Source organism: Pantherophis guttatus, chromosome 3 (assembly GCF_059756535.1).
Source record: "Pantherophis guttatus breed Tessera chromosome 3, ASM5975653v1, whole genome shotgun sequence".
In the NCBI taxonomy this organism is placed as follows: Eukaryota; Metazoa; Chordata; class Lepidosauria; order Squamata; family Colubridae; genus Pantherophis; species Pantherophis guttatus.
In genome coordinates, this window is record NC_142065.1 from 4541918 (window position 1) to 4554636 (window position 12719).

General features: G+C 42.4%; 1 protein-coding gene across 1 annotated transcript; it reads right to left on the reverse strand.

The window, feature by feature from the left end:
* Positions 1–2421: 2421 nt before the first annotated feature.
* On the reverse strand, positions 2422–11181 carry LOC148114470 (tyrosine-protein phosphatase non-receptor type substrate 1-like). Its single transcript, XM_087888989.1, has 4 exons — positions 11106–11181; positions 7767–8075; positions 3765–4088; positions 2422–2591 (listed from the first exon to the last, which is right to left on the reverse strand). Exons 1-4 carry the CDS (start codon positions 11179–11181, stop codon positions 2422–2424), a joined length of 879 nt encoding a protein of 292 aa, XP_087745115.1.
* Between the last annotated feature and the right edge of the window lie 1538 nt (positions 11182–12719).

Here is a 12719-nt window from a genome sequence, read left to right on the forward strand (position 1 = left end):
AACAACCTCTTCAGCTGAAGAGGTTGTAGAAAAAATGGTTTTAAAAGTAAAAAAAAAAAAAAAAAAAGTTGGCCACGCCCACTCAGTCATATTACCCATCACCATCACCACCAAGCCACACCCACAGAACCGGTAGTAACAAAATTTACATTTCACCACTGACCTATACCTACACCTACACCTACACCTACACTTACACCTACACCTACACCTACACCTACACCTACATCTACACCTACACCTACACCTATACATATCTATCATCTATCTATCTATCTGTCTGTCTGTCACTGTCTGTCTGTCTGTCTGTCTGTCTACCAATACCTACACCTATACCTATGCCTATATATATCTATCATCTCCCCCCCTCTCGCTCCCTCTCTCTCTCTCTCATCATAGAATAGAGCTGGAAGAGATCTTAGAGCAGTGGTGGGTTTCTACAGGTTCGCACGAACCTGTAGCGGCGGTGGCGTGAGGCTCTGCCCACCCACCCGGACATCATCATGGATGCTCTGTGTATCTGCAGAAGTGCTGCACGCGCGGGGGCATATTTGCAAACCGGTAGCGAAGGTAAGTGGAACCCACCACTGCCTTGGAGGTCTTCTAATCGAAACCCCTGATCAAGCAGGAGACCCTATATATCTATATTATTATTATTATTATCATCATCATCATCATCATCATCATCATCATCATCATCATCATCATCATCATCCTTGGTTAGGACTCGAGCTGCTGAGCTATTAACCAGCCTCAAAGGCTGTGAATCTCACTAAAGATTAACCAATAATAATAATTATTATTATTTTATTTCTATACCGCCCTTCTCCCGAAGGACTCAGGGCGGTGTACAGCCTATTAAAAGCACAAGACAAACATCAATGAAAATAATTTAAAATTATTAAATAATTCGGCTCAATTTAAAACCCCAGAAATTTAAAACACCCAATTTAAAATTATTATGTTGATAGCCCGGCCTGGCGGAACAACAGGGTCTTGAGGGTACAGCGAAATACCCTGAGGTCTCCTCATCCTCTTCTTTCCTTATATCTCATGGCCACTGCATAAGTTTTATTATTTTATTCATTTTAAACTAAATTTTGCAAAATATTATTTATGGAAAAAAAAACAAAAACCAACCCCACCAATGTAGTAATGATGTTTGACCATAAGAGGGAGCCCTGGACTAAAATATTGCCTGTCAATTACTAATTTAATAGAAGCCTCACAATACATAATTTTGGGACAGTTTCTGAATTATCAGATATGGCTAGTAGAAGCATTCAGGAAAAGAGAGTTTCAGGGCAAGACGTATTTTGCAAGACGACTCAAGCAAAATACATGAAGCCAATTTAGATGGTGGCAGCAAAGATTGAAGTAAAGATTGATAAGGAACTTGTGGGGAGATTTATCAGTTTCCGGCAGAATAAAATAGAGAAGAGAGATATAAGAAGATTGGCAATACATAATTTAGCTAGGCAATGGGGCCCTATTGGAACTAGGAGACCAGGAACTTCTGGTGTGGTTCCAAACTCTCCTTGAAGTATCAGGAGAAGATGTAGGATCAAGAACGAAAGCATTAGGAGGTAGGCAATTAATTCAATTAATTAAGTAAAGTACTTGAAAGCAACACAATATCTTTCTTTGTACCCATAACATCAATTTATAGAGTGACATAATTCCTGGCAAGTTATCATTGTCTCAGCAAATAGCAGAGACACAAGTTTTGAACATGGACATTTAACGTTTTGTCACTTCTTCATATCTCAAAAGCGTATCTGCGCCCCCCAATTCTATGGTTTTTACATTTGCTCCTTTATCGCTTCGGTAAGCAAATACTTTTCATATTTCTTTCCTAATCTTTTATAACAACAACAACAACAAAAAAAGAAAAAACAATTGCTTCAGTTTTCAAGGTTATATATATATATATATATATATATATATATATATATATATATATATATATATATATATATATATTAAAAAAAAGATAAATCTCTGTATCGGTTTTATTGGCTTAGAACATTTGGGAGGATGGAGTGCTCATTATACAGGCATTTTTTATTTATTTTTTTATTTGATTTATATGCCGCCCTTCTCCGGAGACTCAGGGCAGCTTACAATGCGTTAAGCAACACCCTTCATACTTTTTTATATTTTATACAAAGTCAGCTTATTGCCCCCACAAACTGGGTCCTCAATTTACCTACCTTAGAAAGGATGGAAGGCTGAGTCGACCTTGAGCCTGGGGAGAATTGAACTCGCAATAATTGCAGGCAGCTGGATGTTAAATGCTGCCTTAGGAGGCATTAGTCTCCTACGCCACTCAGGCTCCTTTTTAATATTAGTAATATTATTGTTATTGATGTCCTAATCGGATCCTTTCTCATCCAGAAAATCTGTGGGGAATAGGAGTCTTTAACTTGAAGTTCCAGACTGCCTCACTTCCTGGAATGTTCCGGAACGAGATCTTGTCCTCTTTAATCCACACACTTTTACTAGGAAGAGGCAAGAGATGAAAAGAAGGACGGCTATTTTGCTCAGGAAAAACGTGACGCAGAGAACAAGGAGGGATTGTTGCTGTGAGCCTGTGGAGAAAAGACAGTGGATTAACAAAACGGAGTTGGAAGGGACCTTGGAGGTCTTCTAGTCCAGCCCCCTGCTCAAGCGGGACAACCTATACTATTTCAGATAAGTGACTGTCCGGTCTCTTCTAGAAAACCTCCAGTGATGGAGCACCCACAATTTCTGGTGGCAAGCTGTTCCACTGGTTAATTGTCCTTACTGTTTCTCCTTAGTTCCAGGTTCCTTCTCTCCTTGTTTAGTTTCCATCCGTTGCTTCTTGTCCTGCCTTCGGGGGCTTTGGAGAACAGGTGAAAACACCCCCCCCCTCTTTTCTTTGTGGCATCCCCTCAAATATTGGAAGATGCTGTCATGTCACACCTAATCCTTTTCTTCACTAGACAATTCCTGCAACTGTTGTTTATATGTTTACAAGAGAAAAACTCCCTGGAAATCAGCTCAGCTTTTAGTGTGGGAAGGGTCACAAAGAAAATGGGAACGACACAGAAGCAGGAAGTAGAGGTGGTCCTCAATTTACAACAGTTCATTTAGTGACCATTCAAAGTTACAACGGCACTGAAAAAAGGGATTTACGACCGTTTTTTTCACAACCGTTGCAGAAATCCCCACAGTCACGTGATCACAATTCAGATGCTTGCCAATTGACTCGTATTTATGACGGTTTGCAGTATCCTGGGGTGCCCTTTTCACTTAACAACTGTGGCAGGAAAGGTCGTAAAAATGGAGAAACACTCACTTAATGCATGTTTCACTTAACAACAGAAAAGAGGGGCCCAATAGTGGTCGTAAATCGTGGACGGCCTATACGGATGCCTGCTTTTTGTATAGTGTCAAACAAATCTGGAAAAAAGAAAAAAAAAACCAGCAACTAAGGCAGCATTTAACATCCAGCTGCCTGCAATTACTGCGAGTTCAATTCTCGCCAAGGCTCAAGGTCGACTCAGCCTTCCATCCTTTCTAAGATGGGTAAAATGAGGACCCGCTTTGTGGGGGCAATAAGCTGACTTTGTATAAAAATACAAAAGGATGAAGGCTATTGCTTAACGCATTGTAAGCCAGCCTGAGTCTCCGGAGAAGGGCGGCATATAAAAAGAAATAAAAATAAAAATAAATAAAAACCCTGCAGGTTGTATGCCAATGAAACCTCAGAAGGAAAAGTTTAGAAAGTCCACACTTACTTTCTGATTTTTTAAGTGGCCCCGTAATGAAGAGCTGGGTAGTTTCATTGACCAGAGGCTGGGAATCCTGCTTGACCTGGCAAAGGAACATGGAGGAGTTCCTGTCTTCGGTGACCATCACCTCCAGGTAGTTCTTGATGGAAAAGGTCCCATCGGGATTTGCAATTCTCAAGGAAACAATTCCTTTTCTGCTTGGGGCATCTTTGGCAAACAACTCCACTTTGGCATGTGGATAAAAACTTTCTGCGTGGCAAGTGACCATCACTGTGGCGTTCAGCTGTACGGGGGAAGGTGGAATGGTCTCAAGACGCATTTTGGGAGGAACTGAGCAAAGAAAGCAAAAAATAATCAGTCAAAAGAGCTTCAGATTCATGGTTCCTGCATGCAGAATGGGGTGGAAGACCAGTTGATTCTGCCTTCCGATTGGGGAAACCATTAGGTTGTCTGAACACAACCCTGGTGTGAAAAACCCAAGATCGGAACTGAACTCTATTAAAAAGGAAAGGAATAAGGAACCCCATCCAATGTTCAGCAAATCTCCTTTATTTATATCAGGTGGATGTCAGCACTCCAACCTGCATTCACTCCAGTGCTGACATAAGAAGGAGGAGGTGGGAGCATCTGGCAAGAGGACGCTTGACTCTTCACCTACTTATTTTCCCTGGAGATACTATCCCCTAGGAGATGGGTTGGGAGGGGGGAAATTCCTTTGGGCTGAAGTAGTAGATATAGCAGAGTGACTTGGAAGATGGCCAATGAGATGCAGAGCAGTGATGGAAGGAAAGGGAGGGTTTGGGCCAGGAAGTCAGTGTTGGCTGCAAATGAGTCGGAGTTCGGAGCGTTGTGCTTAATAAATGAAAGATTTTTATCAAGAACTATTTGTTTGAAATGCAATTTATTTGAGACGACAGCGAATCCTGACAGTGGGCTTGTTAGATTCCTATCCTGCCGTTCCTATTGTTGGAAGAAATCTCCATCTGGTTCAGTTCCAGGCTGGGAGAAAGACACTGGAAACATGGAGGCTGATTGGAAAGATGGTTTAATGATGAAGCAGAACCACATGGGTAGCTCTGGGCAGCTGACCACATGGAGTTGAGAGAGGGGGGGGGGTATTTATACCTTCTCTGGGGCTTTGCACTTCAGCTTCCTGTTCCTGTGCAAGAACATGTATTCTATTGGATGTTGTAGGGGGTCATAGCTAGGTTTGTGGGTTGTCTGAGTCCCAGGTTTGGTTGAAGTTTGCTGGGTGATGCAATGTCCCTAGGTGATTGTGCCATGTGGTGAGCTCTGCTGCTAGATGGGTTAATCCTATTATGTCCTGGAGGGTCATGTCTTAATCCCATCACCCTGGAGATGGAGGTTTTTGTCTTGTAGATAGGATGCCCCAGTCTTTCTTAATAGCACCAAATATCTGCTCGGGGGCAGGGAGCTGGTTTCTGTCTTTAAAACATGTTTCTTCTTTTATCATCCAGGGAAATATAATATTCTGCCTTTTTAATATTTCTCAAAACATTTCATTCTTCTATGTCGGAATATTCATGACTGGGAAGACATGGTGACAAGGACAGCCAATGAATAGGCATAGCAACTAGGGCGTGTCTTAGTCTGCAGCTTCTGAGTCTGTTCTGAGAAAAGAGAAACTGAAACCAGTGTCTCTGTGTCTGAACTTGTCTGCTGATCTGAGCTGAAATGAAACTGTGAATCTACTGTTGGTATTGTAAACTTACTTCATGTATTATTGTGTATATAAAGAAATTAATGAATCCTGCTGCATCAGTTTATCTGTGTGTGCTTCTGGATTTGATTTTTGCAAGAAACTGTGACATTTTAGGAGAGGGGTGGGTGCTAACTTTCTACCCTTTGGATGTCAGTTTCTCCACCGCCTTCTTTCAATGACATACATTTGGCCACCCAACTCAAATCATGTGACTCTGAGCAGCACGCGAAATCACTGAGCAAAAAAAATGCAAAGGGAAAAAAACAGAGCACACCCCTGGAATCGTTTGCTGGAAAAGCAAACGATTCCAGGACAATCAGGATTAAATATATTATCTCCCCCATTGTAGGGGAGGTGCCATATTTTTCGGAGTATAAGATGCACTTTAGTTTTTGGGGAGGAAAATAAGAAAAAAGCTGATTGGCAGGTGGATTGGCCTCCCAGAATACCCCAATCAGCTGTTTTCAGAGGTGAATTTTAGCAACAGGTTGCTTGGTTGTGAGCTCTGTACCTTGCTTTTTTTTTTTTTTTTACTATTTTTTTCAAAGTTTTTCAGAAAACTTTTGTTTTCTGCCTCTGAAAGCCTCTGAAACAGCTTCAGAAAAAAAAGCCTCTGAAGCTCTGTTTGGAGGCTTCTTTTCTGAAGCTCTGTTTGGGGGCTTTTTTTCTGAAGCTGTTTGGGGGCTTTTTTTCTGAAGCTCTTTTTGGGGGCTTTTTTTCTGAAGCTCTGTTTGGAGGCTTCTTTTCTGAAGCTGTTTGGGGGCTTTTTTTCTGAAGCTCTGTTTGGGGGCTTTTTTTCTGAAGCTCTGTTTGGAGGCTTCTTTTCTGAAGCTCTGTTTGGGGGCTTTTTTTCTGAAGCTCTGTTTGGGGGCTTTTTTCTGAAGCTGTTTGGGGGCTTTTTTTCTGAAGCTCTTTTTGGGGGCTTTTTTTCTGAAGCTCTGTTTGGGGGCTTTTTTCTGAAGCTGTTTGGGGGCTTTTTTTCTGAAGCTGTTTGGGGGCTTTTTTTCTGAAGCTCTGTTTGGGGGCTTTTTTCTGAAGCTCTCTTTGGGGGCTTCTTTTCTGAAGCTTCATTTCTGATGCATTTTTCAACCTCTGAAACCTTTGTTTGAGAAGTTGGGCGGGGCTACATTCGAAGTATAAGACACACCCAGATTTTCACCCTCTTTTTGGGGGGAAAAAGGTCCGTCATATACTCCGAAAAATACGGAGTATATTTCATCTTGACCCAGGTCCTTGGGAAAGCAATCAGAGATAGGAGATCTTTCTAAAGACTTGCTCCCCACAAGGGCAGTCCTCTGAGGAAGCACAGGCTGAAAAAATGTGGCTGGTTCAGTTCAATTCCATGAGATGAGAATGTAGATCAGGAGTGTCAAACTCAAGGCCTGCGGGATGGATTCGGCCCTCGCGATGCTTAAACCTGGAAATAGCAAACGACTGGCCCACAGTGCCTCTGGCAGCCAAAAAGGGGAGAAGCACGAGGCCCCGATGCGGCCGATTTTGTCTGGCAAAGTGCTGCAGGTGTCCATCCTGTCTTCCCCGCCCTACACCCCAGCCGGCTCTCGGAGGAGGACTACATGGCTGATCTGGCTCCTGAAGGAATCCAGTTTGACACCCCTGACCGAGATCTTCTTGGTGCCATTCCCTCTGCCATGGTGTTGTGGCCCCGCCCTCTGAGCCTATCCCATCGGAGGAAGAAAGCTCCGAGCATGAGGAAGAGGAGTCAGCCAGGCCTCCCTCTCCAGGCCCCTCCCCTCTGGCACTGTCTCAGGTGCCGGCCGAGGGAGAGGAGATTAGCCGAGAAACAGGTGTCTCGGATGAGAGCGAGGGAGAGACACCATTCCTGGACGCACGCCTCCGAAGGCGTGATAAACGATTGCAGCAGCTCAGGAGGCGTGCTAGGGATTAGAACTGAGTCACTGGACCACACCCCAGAGACTATATAATAGAGGGTGGTGGCCAGTGATCCCTGTGACGAACAAAAGTAAACCTTGGATAGTCACTAAAGCCTCGTCCGGAAACTGCTGAGAGGAATATTATTCTGATTGGACTTTTGTACGCTAAGTATCTTATCTTTCTGTTTTGTGGAAATAAACGCACTTGGCAGACGGTGTGTAAATCGCTGCCAAGTTGGAGATAAAGACCTGGGTGTGTGCCAAAGTGTTTCCTTAACCCTCGGCTGGCTGTGTTTGTGTGTGTGTGTGGACGGGGACAGATCACATGGAGGGCCCTCTACCAGGTGCAGACTCCATAACCTCCTCCCTCTTTTCAACCCAAGGTTCACCTACCTCTTAGGACATCACCAAGTTGGAAGTTCCTCTCAGCTTTCTGAGATGAGTTGTGTTGGATCTGGCAGATCAGCTGTGACCTCACATCTCCTTGGCCAAGCAGGATATCCACAGTGCTTTTCCAATGGTATAATCCCCCTGGATTAGTAGAATAGCCTAAGGTTTCTTTAGGCTTTATCGTTTTCCCATCCTTTATCCACTTGAATTGGATATCGTTGGAAAAATCACTTGCAGAGCACTGAAAAGAGGCCCGAGATCCTGCTGTGATTCTGCCTTGGGGGCCACGAATCTGAGGCTGGGTTGGTTCGACTGGGGGAGAAAGTAGAGAGACATCGATTGACGTTCCTCAGAAACAACACAGGAGTCTCCAAGAGTGTTTTTGGTCACAGAGACACAGCTTCCAAACATGGGATTTACTCCCATGTGTCTCTCCGTTGACTGGGAACATCTCTCTCCATCCATCCCTGGAAATCAAATAGGGGTGAGGGCTACCTACCAATCATGGAGACCACAGTGCCTTTCCCTGAAGCCAGTTCTCATTTTGGGACCCTGGGTCTGAACTTCACACAACAGTAGGCATCTTCAGGGCAGATGTTTGGATGCTGAGACTGAAGTTTGTGTTGGATCCTGGGATGACCCTCACACACAGACACACACACGCACACCTGGTTAATTATCGTAGTCTCTGTTTTATGAACTTTTCCCAAAGTGTTGTGTCCCGGCAGCGGCCTGTGCAGTTAGTAGCTGATTCCGACAGTGAGGAGGCTGGTGTGGTACTGCGCCAGCAGCCTGTGCAGCTGGCGCTCAAGTCGGACAGTGAGGAGGCTGGAGAAGATGTGGTGCCAGAGGCGGGGATTCAGCCAGGGCCTTCAAAACCTCCAGAAGCTCCCATAAGTGAAGAGGACAAAGAGGAGGAGCCTCTTCTCGATGCACGGGTGTGCAGGGCTGCCAAAAGGCAGGAGTGGCTCCTCAGGAGGAGGTCTCCTCGAGAGTAAGGCTTGGGGCTAATTGGCCACTCCCCTAGCCTATTTAAGGAAGGACGACAACTGATGCAATTTGGAGGAAACAACTTCGTTCACATTCCTTCGTATCTTGATTCCAGAAAACGTTTGATTTGGCTCGGTTCTCTCTTGTCAGTTTTCCTGCAAATTGCTTCTGGGCATTCTGCCAACCACAGCAAGATTACAGATATCTGGAAGACTGTGCCTCAGAACTGAGTTATTATTCTTTGGATTTTTGTCGGCTGCTAATTATTATTATTATTATTATTATTATTATTATTATTATTAATAATAATAATAATAATTTAATGAAGTTAAATTAACAGTCCTTGTTCAGAAAAGACTGATTTAAACGGTACTTGTGTTTGAACAACTACTAAGAAAGCTCATTAGTAGGCCTTAATTAGTAAACTAAGGTTTGCACGGACTTTGTGTGTGCTGCATTCTTTGGGGTCCATAGCTGGGGCCGAAGACAAAGTTTCAAATCTTTATTGTGGCATGGTGACCAAAATCGGTTCCAGAATTCCAAGTGTGATCTTACTAGGGTTTTATAAAGTGGGAAGTATTACTACCGCTTTATAAAACCCTAGTAAGCCCACACTGCAACCGATTTTGGTCACCGTACTACAAAAAAAGATGTTGAGACTTTAGGAAAAGTTCAGAGAAGAGCAACTAAGACGATCAAAGACCTGGAGACTAAAACACATGAAGAACAGCTGCAGGATTTGGGTTTGGCTAGTCTAAAGAAAAGAAGAATTGGGGGTGACATGATAGCAGGATTCCAGTATTTGAGGGGCTGCCAAAAAGAAGAGGGGGTCAAAGTATCCTCCAAAGCACCAGAAGGCAAGACAAGAAACAATGGATGGAAACTAATCAAGGAGAGAAGCAACTTGGAATTAAGGAAAAACTTCCTAACAGTGAGGACAATTAACCAGTGGAACAGCTGGCCACAAGAAATCATGGGTGCTCCATCAGTGGATGTTTTCAAGAAGAGACTGGACAGTCACTTATCTGAAATGGGATGGGACCTACTGGTGGATACCAGTGCATACTGTTAGGAAATGGTCATTGCCTAACTAGTTGGCCAGGAAATATATAAGCCAACATTATATGTTTATAGTATGAATATGTATTATATAGCTTTAAGAGTATTGCTGAGTCATTCTGCATCCTGATTGGATGAGCTCTGTAGCAACTGTATTTACGGAGAGCTTGATTATGGTCTGTGTGGACATTACACCACATTTTTACCTGCTACTATGTTGTAACTATTTTGATCTCTTACATGATCAATGTTTGATCATGGTTTATTTATTACTACTTTTATGGACTGTTTTGTTCCTGAATGATCCTACAAATTGGTAAGAAGATTTTGTATCTCCGGATTGATTATGCATGGCTAAGACTTGGATTGGTAAAGGACTTATGATTTTGCTTTTCCCTAAAAAGTAAAATACTTTAAAAAAAACCAGTTTGCATGCATTTTATTCACAATTACTCTCTGCACCGTTTCCGTGCGTAAAACTCTACGCTCTGCTTTATGACCGTTTCGGGTTGTAATACAACTATATCCTTAACACATACTTTAGAGTGAGGTTTCCTCCTGGCTGACATTGGTATGGTTTTTGCAGAAGTTGTGTTACCTTCACGTTTATTTTATAAAGTCTCTCTTTTTGTTTCGGTTGTTGGAGAACAGAATTTGAACATAACACCATTTCCAGATTCCATGTTAGAGGTAGCCAGAAAGAACCTCCCTCTGTGCTTAATGTCTTTACACCAGCTCTAGAAAGTTTACCACTTTTTTTGAGGACTATTAGTCATGCTTCTATGGATAATTCCTTACACTGAGAAAGATTAACCAATGGAATAGATTGTCTCCAGGACTTGTGGGGTCTCCATCACTGTAAGTTTCTAAGAAAAAATTGGACAACCATTTTTTGACATGATATGAGGATTCCTGCCCTTGGCAGGAGGTCGGATTAGAAGACCTCCAAGGTCCCTTCCCTTCCAGATGTCGCAATCTATCAGGAGTTGAAGGTGTCCATACCTCAAGGACTAGATCAAACCAGGTGGCCCCGGTTGATCTCCAGAACTTCAGAGCTCTGATGATCTTCCTCATTTGTTTACGTAGCTACTTGGGTGGGAAGCAATGGAAGAAATCTTCTCCTCCCTAAATCTAATATCTTGGCACTAGCCTTTGCTGTGGAATCTCCTCATCTCAACATTCAGAGAAGCCCATCAGGTTTGAAGCCACCTTAACATTCATCTTGCACTGGATTTTTTTTCTAGTAGCAAATCAGAGGATGGAATCTGTCTGATCTCAACTGCCAATACTCACCCAGATCTTGAAGAAGGAGGAGCAGCAGCAGCTGAAGTGGACCATAGATTATCTTGAAGGACCTCAAGGCAGCCATGCCGATAGCAGCAGCAGAATTATCTGATGTGACTTTGGGTCTTGCCCAGCAGATCTTCCCTTCAGTGGAAGGAGCAAAAGAGGAACTCCCATTTCCTTTTTGTAAATTTGGACCAATAGCTCAAGTTTGAATTTCTGGGTAAGTAATATCATCGAGTCAAAGAAGTGAGAGAAGTTCTGCTTGTTTACTCAGGAGCAATTTAAAAAACCACTTCTAAATCAGCAATATTCAGCAACTAGCCTTTCTGTCATCCCAAAAGTTAGAAAGTTAGACTTTACTACAAGGTCCTGTTGAAGCTTTGGACCCAATCAGTTGCCGAGGCTTTGGACGTATGATTGCATCTCTGTTGCTTCTGTCTTTTCTCTATATATGTATAATTCTATTTATAGTTTTTTTTAACATACATAAGTACTTAGTTAATAGTACATTGTCTGAGTTAATTTACTTTATACAAAATACTAATAACAATAATTATACTGTTTAGATATACATAATAATCTTTCAACTTCTAGGCTTTAAGTAGGCATTGCAATTATAATAATGTATTATTTTTTTGTAGCAATGTACATAGTAATGTTTTCCCAATTTCTACTTTCTACCTCTTTCTTCTAACCCCTAATGCAACAATTCCCATATTAAAAAGTATTATGTATCTATCCATCATCTCTTACCCTTTACTATTTCAGCATACATCAATGGTGAAATCCAAATTTTTTTACTACCGGTTCTGTGGGCGTGGCATGGCTTGGTGGGCGTGGTAGGGGAAGGCTACTGCAAAATTTCCATTCCCACCCCACTCCAGGGGAAGGATACTGCAAAATCCTCATTCCCTCCCCACTCCGGGGGAAGGAAATTGCAAAATTTCCATTCCCACCCCACAGGTCCCAAGTGTCCAAAAACACCAAAAAGCCAATATTAGAAGAATTTGCTCAATCCCTGAACGGTTCCTCAAAATCCACTGTGTTTACAGTCCTCAAAGTCTGCTGTTTTACTCCCTCTGAATTATTCACATTTGTAGGCCTTGCTTAATTTTTCTTCTTTTGCCTTGTAAAATATTCTATCAAATAGTATTTGTAATTGTAATCTTCAGTACCAAAACAGGGCGAAAGCTTTCACAGATGATTTTCAAATTTCAACAAAAGGAAAAAAAACAACAACAACCCACTATTTTTCTTTATACAATTTCTTCCAGCAGTCAAACAATATTTCCAGCAAATTAAAGTCACTTTTCACAGCACCACAAATTCCAGTTCAGTCTTTCTAGATTTTAAAACTTATTCTTCCATTAAAATTCCCTTTCTCTTTTGGATCTATAATTTATCTCCGTGTGTTAATTCTCCGCTTTCTGCGCTTTGGAGACTTTCAAAAATTCTTTTATTTAGGGTGGGCTCTAATCAAGAAGTTGAAAATTGTCTCACCCAGTTCCAATCCTTGGTCCACACACCGCTCCAGCACATTTCTTCTTCAGTTGCCCCAGCTTCATTCCAACCATAATGGCCAGAGGTGGTATTCAGCCGGTAGCAGAAATTTGGACTGGT

Excerpts from the sequence above, each read along its gene's own strand:
- LOC148114470 (XM_087888989.1), bottom strand. The coding sequence starts at position 11,181 with ATGGCTGCCTTGAGGTCCTTCAAGATAATCTATGGTCCACTTCAGCTG. Across the intron at positions 8,076-11,105 it reads CCTCCTTCTTCAAGATCTGG|TCGAACCAACCCAGCCTCAG; the intron begins GTGAGTATTGGC and ends TTTCTCCCCCAG. Across the intron at positions 4,089-7,766 it reads ACTTGGTGATGTCCTAAGAG|TTCCTCCCAAAATGCGTCTT; the intron begins GTAGGTGAACCT and ends TTCTTTGCTCAG.